This window comes from Mobula birostris, chromosome 17 (assembly GCF_030028105.1).
Source record: "Mobula birostris isolate sMobBir1 chromosome 17, sMobBir1.hap1, whole genome shotgun sequence".
In the NCBI taxonomy this organism is placed as follows: Eukaryota; Metazoa; Chordata; class Chondrichthyes; order Myliobatiformes; family Myliobatidae; genus Mobula; species Mobula birostris.
In genome coordinates, this window is record NC_092386.1 from 37,423,091 (window position 1) to 37,433,685 (window position 10,595).

Genomic DNA, 10,595 nt, shown 5'->3' on the forward strand with positions numbered 1-10,595 from the left:
AAAGCTGATAAGAGACCTATCTACATAGACTCAAGGCTGTAATTTCCTACCAAAGGCGCATCAACTAAATGCTGGCTTCAAGGGAGTGAATAATTATGCAATTATTTTGACTTTCAATTTGTAATTAATTTAGGATCACTTTGTAGAGATCTGTTTTGACTTTGACACAAGAGTCTTTTTCTTTGATGATTGTCAAAAAAGCCCAATTAAATCCACTGCAATTCAATGTTGTAAAACAATAAACCACAAAACTTCTGGGGTGGGATGGGGTGGAGTGGGGAGAGAGGTGAATATTTTTTATAGGCACTGTATATGCACCATGAATGGCAGACACATTCAATGGTATTAATGTGTCACTTAGCCTGAAAGTTATTTAGGTCTCACTGCATGTAAAATAAGACCACTTCACTTGCAGCAACATTGTGCAATCACCAGAGAATATCACTCGCATTTGACCTTCAAAGGAAAGCCAAGTTCAAGTTAAAGTGTGTCATTCAACCATATATGAATACAGCCAAACAACACCGTCTTACTCTGGGCCAAGCTGCAAAACACGGTACCAATCATCATACACAGGACATACAAGAAAACAGTAAAATAGTCACACTAAAAAAAAGTTCAAGTCCACCAGCCCATGAAGTTGCAGCAGTCTGCAACTGAACACAATACAGCTTGTCTTCTGCCAAGTGAGCACTAGCGGGGGGGAAGAGAAAGACCGGGGCCATAGCAGCAACTCCAGCATGGAGGTCACACCACACCACCTCCAGCACTCTGGTGGAGTGCCCAAGTACGACGATTGATGCACCATAAGATTGTTAGATAAAGGACACTAACCTGAGGAATTTATGGAGTGGTGCTGTCAGGTTGGAACAATTGACATTTACTGGCATGTTTCATGGTCATTACGAAGCCTCCTTGATGCTCCTTTGACAAATGATGTCTTATCTCAATTCTGTAGTGCATGCTATTGCTTTTGTTTTATTCAGCAAATGGCAGGAAGTTGAGTAAAGGGAATCACAGGGGCACGAGAGAGGAGGTGGGCAAAGTCGACTGGAAGGACAGGGGGGAATAACAGCAGTACAGCAATGGCGGTATTTCTGGGAGAAATTCAGAAGGCACAGGAAAGGTACATAAAATAAAGCATTCTAAAGGGACGTTGAGGCTGATAAGGAAAGTCAAAAACTACACAAAATCAAGAGTGCACAAATATAGCAAAAAAAGTGCTAAGGATTGAGAAACTTAAGAATCAACAGAAGGCAACTAAAAGCCACAGAGAAAAGATGAAATATGAAGGTAAGCTAGCTAAGTTTTTCCAGATATGCAAGGATTAAAAGAGATGAGAGTGGATATTGGATCACTGGAAAATGAATCTGGAGAGGTCGTAATGAGGATCAAAGAAATGGCGGAAGAACTTTACAAGTATTTTGTGTCAGTCTTCACCATTGAAGACACTAGCAGAATGCCAGAACTGGCAAGAGAATCAAAAGGCAGAAACAAGTGCCATTGCTGTTACTAAGGAGAAGGTGCTTAGGAAGCTGAGAAGTCTGAAGGTAGACAAGTCACCTGGACCAGATGGATTACACTCTAGGGTTCTAAAAGAGGTAGCTGAAGAGATTGTGGAGGCATTAGTAATGATCTTTCAAGAGTCACTAGATTCTTGAATGGTCCCCAAGGACTGGAAAATTGCAAATGTCACTCCACTATTATTAAGAAAAGGAGGCAGGAGAAAAGAAATTATAGGCCAGTTAAGCTTACTTCAGAGGTTGGGAAGATGTTGGAGTCTATTAATAAGGATGAAGTACTGTGGTACTTGGAGGCACATGATAAAATAGACCAAAGTCAGCACGGTTTTCTTAAGGTAAGATCTTGCCTGACAAATCTGTTGAAATTCTTTGAGGAAATAAAAAGCAGGATAAACAAAGGAGAGTCAGTGGATGTTGCTTATTTGGATTTTCAGAAGGCCTTTGACAACATGCTGCACATGAAGCTGCTTAACAAGATAAAGTCCATGGTATTACAGGAAAAAAAAAGGTACATCGCATCCGGAGTTTCTCCAGTTAGCAGACAATTTCCCTCCACGCCTCTCTGACGTAGTGGGGAACCGCGTACGAGGCAAGTTACAGCAATGGTTTGCCATTGTCTTCTGCTGAGTGAGTTTCCAAAGAGATCACCAGCTCGTAACCCAGCATGGATGGAAAGCGTGCAGGGGAGCTGGCTGGATTCGAACTCAGGACTTTCCGTCCCGGAGACCGACACTGATGCCACTACGCCACCAGCCGGTATTACAGAACAGATATTAGAATGTATAGAAGGTTAGCTGACTGGCAGGAGGCAAAGAATGGGAATAAAGGGACTGCTTCTTTTCATATTGTATGTCAATGATTTGGATGAAGGAATTGATGGTTTTGTAGCCAATTTTGATGACAATACAAAGATAAGAGGTAGGGCAATTAGTGTTGAGGAAGTAGGGTTACTGCAGAAGGACTTAAATTAGGGGAATGTGCTAAGAAGTGACAGACAGAATATGTTGGGGAGGTATGGTGATTAACTTTGGCAAAAGGAATAAGGGTGTGGACTACTTTGTAAATGGGGAGAAAATTATATAAAAAAAAATCAGGAAGTGCAGAAGGACTTGGGAGTCCTCATCAAGGACAACTTGCAGGTTGAGTCAGTGGTAAGGAAGGCAAATGCAATGTTAGCATTCATCTCGAAACATCTAGAATACAAAAGCAAGGATTTAATGCTGAGGGTTTATAAGGCACTGGTCGGATCACAAGGAATATTGTGAGCAGTTTTCAGCCCGTTATCTAAGAAAGGACGTGCTGCTATTGGAGAAGGTCTAGAGGAGGTTCACAAGCATGATCCCAGGAAAGAAAGGGTTAACATATGAGGAGCATATGATGGCTCTGGGCCTGTACTTGCTGGAGTTTAGAAGAATTCGGGGGGGGGGGGGAGGAAGGAATCTCATTGAAGCCTAGAAAGGTTTGGCTAAAGTGCATGTTTCCTATCGTGGGGGAGTCTAGGACCAGAATTGAAGGACACCCATTTAGAACAGACATGAGAAAATATTTCTTTAGTTACAGGTTAGTGAAATTTGGAATTCTTTGCCACAGACAGTTGTGCAGGCCAAGTCTTTGGGTATACTGAGGTTAACAGGTTCTTGATTAGTAAGGATGTCAAAGGTTACAGAAAGAAGGCAGCTGAATGGGGCTGAGAGCGATAATCAGCCACGATGGAATGGCTTAAAAACGCAAACACGAGGAAATCTGCAGGTGCTGGGAATTTAAGCAATATACACAAAATACTGGTGGAACTCAGCAGGCCAGGCAGCATCTATAGGAATACTACCGGGCCTGCTGCGTTCCACCAGCATTGTGTGTGTGTTGATGGGATGGCTTAATTCGGCTCGTATGTCTTCAGACAATTGTATCACAATCATTCTTAAAATATTTTTTATATAAGAGCATAAACATAAAATCAGAACAGACGTATTTCTTGCAAGCTTTTTCACTCAGTCACTGCTTCTTTCGCAACGTGACATAACGTCATCACCATGACACCCCTGGCGTAAATAATCCCGGACAATTCGTGACAGACAGCCAAGCCAGCCAATCGACAGCGAGTCTGCCACTGATGTCACAATAAGGGGAACGGGGACATGGGGTCAAAGAGCTATAACGGAAATTCGGGTTTACTCGTAACACCGGTAACTAGAGCAACCGATCTTGGACCCCAACCTCGATCAAAGAAACCACTTTAAATAACGCCAGGGAAACACCAACGTCCCAGAACTATCACAAAGAACGCCAACGCAGTCCAGCTTAGTCCGGCTGACGATGCCGGCCGCTCACCTGTGGGGATTCCCAGCTCCTTGCTTCCTCGGCCGAAACCTCGCACCACTTCACCGCGGCAGAAATACGGCAAACTCTTCATGGCCCCCACTTCGTAGAGCTCGGATTAAAATGCGCCTAAATTACAGAAGAGGGCTGAGAGATTCCCAACCACAGTCCAAGCTCCTGCTTCCTTTTAACGAATTTACAGCAGTTCCACCAGACAATCGCGGGATTTCTCAAAAAGCCGGCGTTTAAACAGCAGCGTTTCCGTTTTATTCTCCCTCACTGTCCCCGCCCCTCCTCCTACGTACTCCGACGTATCAATTCCCGGAGTTAGAGTCACTGCCTGGAGGACCAACGTCAAAGCGCGTTGACTGTGGTGACGTTTGCCCTCTGCTGCCTGGAGGACCAACGTCAAAGCGCGCTGACGGTGGTGACGTTTGCACCGCTGCCGCCTGGAGGACCAAAGTCAGAGCACGGCGACGTATGCCCCCTGCTGCCCGGGGGACCTGTGATCCCAGTGCCTTCGGCCAACCCGTTCCCCAGCTTGTCGCAGCGGCTCCGCGGTTACATACATTCTCGCTGCAGCTCGAAGTGCCCTCTCACCCAGAGCAGTAATCTTATGGCCTTGTGCCCTATAGTGCTAATTTACACCATCCCCCGTCCGCAGGAGAGTTGGCATCACAGTACTGCTTTCCTTGTCAAGGTGCCCTGTGACGAAAGTACACATAGACTAAGATGTTAACTGTCCTGTGCTAGCACCAGTGGGATCAATAGTTGATCTGCCACCTGTCTTCAGGAGAGAGAGATAAGGAAGACAATGGAGCAGCATTTGGAAATGTTAATGAAGAGACGAGAGAGTTTAACGGAAGGAGACACCGGTCTGAGTATTGTCAAGACCGGCTCCTTTTGAACCCTGAACTGTTTGAAGTGTGATGGGCAGGCGATACCCCAGCAGGGGGATAAAAAGGGACAGGTTCGCTAAGGCAATGGACACATGATACCACGAGGTAACGAGACCCTGGAAGCGGTGTGCCCCCCACAAGTCAGTGGGAGTCTTTTGGAGGACTGGTTGCGGGACCAGCCATAGACGCACAGGGTGGAAAGATACGGTCGGGCGGGTACCTGGTGTGTGTGTCCACCCTTGCCTGGGTGCCGGATTCACTGCAGAGGAACGATCGTATCTGAAAACGGAGGGGTCACAGTCGGTGACCTCAGAAGGCATTACAGAGGGCTCGCCCGAAAGCTAACTGCGAGGAATATCAAAGATCTGTTGAATCCGATTTGAATATCAGCATTCGCTCTCTCTCTCTCTCTCTCTCCCCAACGACACGACGGCGACTACTGCGAACTGAATTAAACTGAACTCTGTCACTTGTGATTGATCATTTTACGCTAGACTGCGATAGAGCTTGATTGACCCTATTATCCTAGTTCTGTGTACATGTGTGTTTATTCATTGCTAACTTGTTGCATTTATATCCTTACTATTAGAGTACTGTGTTGCTTATTTCTTTAATAAAACTTTCTTAGTTCCAGTAATCCAGACTCCAACTGAGTGGTCCATTTCTGCTGGTTTGGCAACCCAGTTACGGGGGACGTAACAGCCCCACCACAGAAATTTGAATGATCTGACTTCTACTATATTATTGCTGCAATCTTTACGAATAAGCAACACACAAAAAATGCTGACGGAACTGAGTCAGTGGTGGAGGCAAATACACTAGTGAAATTTAAGAGACTACTAGACAGGTATATGGAGGAATTTAAGCTGGGGGGTTATATGGGTTTGAGGGTCAGCACAACAATGTGGGCCGAAGAGCCTGTACTGTGCTGTACTATTCTATGTTCTATGTTAACTCTGCAGCACAGGCAGCATCCATGGAGGGAAATAAGCAGTCAACTTTTCGGGCCAAGACCCTCCATCAGGACAACAATGAAGGTCTCTGAGTGAATGTCTTGCCCCTCTCAACTTAAACCTATGGCCTCTAGTTTTGCCATACCTACCCTGGGAAAGAGACTATGACATTCCTCTTCACCTACACCCTTATAAACCTCTATTATGCCAATCTTCAGCTCCTCTACTCCAGGGTAAACAGTGCCATCCCATGCAATTTCTCCTCTCTCAAAATGCTTAGTCCCAGCAACATCCCTGTGAATATCTTCAGCACCCGCTCCAGCTTAGTCACATCCTTTCTACAGGATGGCAACTAGAAATGGGCACATCATAACAAGTGCAGTCTCACCAACATCCTATTCAATCCTATTGTACAATGCTTCCTACAACTACGCTTTCTACACTAATCATAATTTTGTGTGCCTCTATAGTTGTTCCCTCAATCTTTTCCACTCATAGGAAAATGAGCACGTACTTGATTTATTCACTATTTAAAGGAATGGGCCTTACATTTCCAGGCTTCCTTACTTCTGAAAGTTAAGATGTAACCATTCCAGACACTCCAAGTTCTGATTATGTGACCATTCCAGTTGTCCCAATTTCTGATGATGTAACCATTTAGATGTAACCATTCCAGATACCCCAAATTCTGATGATTCCCTCCCCTCTTAATAGTTGTGCATCAATTATTCAGTTTTGGATCGTCTGACTCATATCCCACCCTGAGATATTGGCTTAATAACCTGTAGCTTAATCCCAGGCTTATCCTGCACATCACTTTCATAATTCCTATATTGTTTTGGGCATACTTGCACACAAGTTGATTGGAGAGCACCTTTAGACATTTGTCAGAATCGCAAAATGCTGGAAACAGCACGTCAGGCAGCATTGGTGGAAAGAGAAACAGAATTGGCATTTCAGCTGGAAGATCCTTCAGCAGAACTAAGGAAACCAAAGAGGATAGTTTGGGGGGGGGGGTGATGTGGTGGATGGACAGGAAAGGGAATGTCTCTGATGAGACCAAGATTACCAAGGTGAAGAAAGTCTATCAAGCCAATAAGTTAGTGAGTGAGCTGAGGGAGAGAATGTCCCCAGAGGGAAAGTAGTTAATGTCCTGCAAGTTTATGTTAGGCCTTATTAAATGGTTCAGGAGGCCAAAGACAGATAACAATGAAATAGGATGGAGAATTAAGGTGGCAGGCAACTGGAAACTCAAGGTCAGCCTCTCTGTGGACTGAATGAAACTATCGCTCAATCTGCATTTGGTTTCCCTAATTTAGAGGAGACCACATTATGAAAACCAAATTCAATGCACTATATTGGAAGAAATGTAGGTGAATTTCTGTTTCTCCTGAATGGACTGTTTAGGTTTCCAGATGAGAAGAGGCAAAATTACAGATGTTTTGTTTTCTGCGGTTATAGCAGATACTGCCATGAGAAGGGAAAAACAAACTGAGGATTTGCAATGGGAATGCTGAAGAGGAAGCAGTGGGAAAAATGTTTCTGATGGTGGAATTGCATTGGATGTTGTGAAGAGCTATTGGAGGAGTTCGTAATGGACATTCATTGATAACCTATCTCCTGAGATCCAGGAAAGGGAAGAGTCAGGAGTGGACCAGTGGAAGTAAGACTAGTGCAGAATTTCAACAAATGTATTCCATTTTTGAATTAAAGAAGCAATAACAATATGATTATTGGCATATCAGAGAGGGGCAGGGGACTTGGACGGAAATAAAGACTGCTCCACATTTCCCACAAAACACAAGGCATAGTTTAGGCCCAGGTGAATGCCCATAGACACATATTTGAACAAATATCCATTGCAAACTCACAGTTATTTTTCCCATATTTGCTCCCTCTTCCTCTCATAAGGCTTCCATTCCATTCTCTCAGTTCCTTTGGCTCTGTCTTATCAGAATCAGGGTTATCATCACTGAAAAGTGTCTTGAAAATTGTTGTGCTCTGAGGTACCTTCCTTCTTCCGGGAAAATGGTTTCCCCCTCTTCCATGGCTGCATTTAATCTCTGCTCGCAACCTTGCTTCAAAAATTTTGTTAATGCGGTATCTACAATGCCTATGAAACAGGCCTTTTTTTATAGTGCTACCCTTTGATAAAAACACACAACATTCTCAAGCTCAAAGAAAGCAATGGATTGCTTCACAGTATTGTGTTGTTCAAATATGTCAGGAACTGGTTAAAAAATAAATTATCAGTTATTGGGAAAAGCGTTAAACCTCAATGCTTTAAAGGGCTAAGAATGGATAGTTTACCAATCAAGTACTATGCCAGTGTACCTCCATCAGTAACCATTACAAACGAATACACAGTTTTATAGTATTGTAGTAACATTGGTTGTGTTCTAATATGTTCTGTACTTCATTTAAATACATAATTTGTTATTCAGTTAAATGGTAGTTTGTATTTTTTTCCCTTTCTAACTATTTCCATGAAACTTTGGATAATTGGGGCAACAGCTCGTTTGGACCAAAACGTACTGGTCCTGATATGTCCCAATTAACCGGAATCCACTGTATCTAAAATAGAGTTTGCAAGGTTTTTGATAAGTAAAGATACCAGAGTTTATGGGGAGAAGGCAGGAAAATGTGATAAAGAGGGAAAATATATCAGCATGATTAAATGGCAAAGCAGGCTCAATGGGCTGAATAGCCTAATTGTGCTTCTATGTCTTATGGTCTTAATTGCTTCCCAAAATGTCCTAGGATATACTTAGTCAGACTTCAGTGATTTATCCAGCTTCATGCGTTTTAAGACCAAGTGCATCTTCTGCTTTGTAATGTGACTGTGTTTCAGTTCATCAAAATTCTCGTTCCTAAATTTCTTAGCTTTCATAAACTTCCCCGTTATAAATAGAAATGAGAAATATTAATTTAAGACCTGGTCCTTTTAGTAAGGTATGTAAAAAAGTCAGAATTTCACATCTTGTATAAACATTCTGTACCAAAGGGCATCATCACACAGGTGATGCAATAATATGTTGGTGAGGCATCTGGGTCACATGGTTTCTTAAAGACCATATTAGAGATTTTTTATATAAGTACTTTATTCTGTCTGTGACTTCTAATCTCTGCTGAAGTCAATGAAAATTGGAGATTTCTATTGTGGGAATGAAAGTTAGCAAACGGTAGCCCGGTGTAATAGATCAAGTAATGGACTATCAAGTCCATCCATCCAGGCCTTCCTTCCCCACTGGCCTGAAGGAGTCAAATGCAAAACTTTCAGCCAAGTTAGGAAATAATTGCTTTATAACCTTTGAAGGTAATTAACAATGGCTAATGATTTGATCTCAATTACAAATTTACTTCCTTTATGAAAGATATTTATCACATGCCAAAACAGATCCTGTTCCATTCTGAATGCATGCATTCACTACATATGGCAATGGCTTACTACCGTCAGTTTCAAACAATAAAAGGTTCTAGAAGGGTTACCTGCTGAGGGCAATAACTGATTTATTACCATAAGTGTTTATGGTGCAATTAAACATGTGCCTAAGGTCACTCAGCAGGCGGATTTAGCATTTGTTTATTATGTTTCCTTAGAATGCCTCTCAACCTTTGCAGAGTTGAAACCTCTTTGGGAGCAAGTAATGTTGTTGTGCAGGATATTATGGACAAATATATCTTGTAGAATAATGGTACCATAATGTTATCAGATGCTAACATATTCATTACCCTGAACAATGAAGGGCAGAATCAGAATCAGGTGTACTATCACAGGCATATGTCATGTAATTTGTTGTTTTGTGGAGTGGTACAGTGCAATAAATTAAAAAACTATAAATTGCAATAAGAAATATATACGGTATATATTTCTGAATTGATAATGAACAAACCCATGAACGCTACTTCACAATGTTTTTGCTCTCACTTTGCTCTACGCTAATTAATCCACATGAAGTACTGCTTCATAAGTAGTAGTTTGCACTACTTCATTGTCCGTTTGGAAATGTGATGGCAGAGGGGACAAATCTGTTCCCAAAATACTGAGTTTGTATCTTCAGGCTCCTGTACTTCTTCCCTAATGATAGCAATGAGAAGAGGGCATGTCGTAGGTGATGGAAGTCTTTAATGATCAATGCCACTTGTTTGAGGCATCATTTTTTGGCTATCTCCTTGATGCTGGGGAGCCCAGTGCCCATGATGGAGCTGGTAAATTTTGGAATCCGCTGCAGCTTGTTCCATGCAGTGGCCCCTCTGTACCACATGGTGATGCAACCAGTTAGAATGCTCTCCATGGTACATCTGTAGAAATTTGCTAGAGTTAAACTCCTAATGAAGTATAACTACTGTCATGCCTTCTTTGTAATTGCATCAATATGTTGCACCCTGGAGATGTTGACATCCAGAAACTTGGAACTGTTTACGCTTCCCACTGCTGATTCCTTGATGAGGACTAGTCTATGTCCCTTCATCTTCACCTTCCTGAAGTCTACAATCAATTCCTTGGTCGTACTGACATGGAGTGCAGGGTCAATCAGCTGATCTATCTCATTCCTTTACACTTTATCATCATCTGATATTGTACCAACAAAAGTTGTGTCATCAGCAAACTTATTGATGGAGTTTGAGCTGTGCCTAGCCGCACTGTTATGGCTATAGAGAGAGTAGAACAGTGGTCTAAGCATGCGTTCTTGAGGTGCACCTGTGTTGATTGTCAGCGAGGAAGAGATATAATTTCCAATCCACACTGACCGAGAAAGTTAAGGATCCAGTTGCAGAGGGAGGTATAGAGGCCCAGGTCATGGCTATAGAGAGAGTAGAACAGTGGTCTAAGCATGCGTCCTTGAGGTGCACCTGTGTTGATTGTCAGCGAGGAAGAGATATAATTTCCAATCCACACTGAC

At 42.7% G+C, this 10,595-nt stretch overlaps 1 protein-coding gene across 2 annotated transcripts in view; it reads right to left on the bottom strand.

Moving 5' to 3' along the window:
• Positions 1-4,139, bottom strand: part of rfk (riboflavin kinase) — a 29,214-nt gene extending 25,075 nt beyond the window's left edge. Inside the window, exon 1 of one of the 2 annotated variants that reach the window (XM_072281543.1) lies at positions 3,852-4,139. In XM_072281543.1, coding sequence (XP_072137644.1) covers positions 3,852-3,933 — 82 coding nt within the window. In that variant the 5' untranslated portion in view covers positions 3,934-4,139. The remainder of the gene's footprint in view (positions 1-3,851) is intronic. The other variant, XM_072281544.1, reaches the window with a different exon arrangement.
• Positions 4,140-10,595: the final 6,456 nt, after the last annotated feature.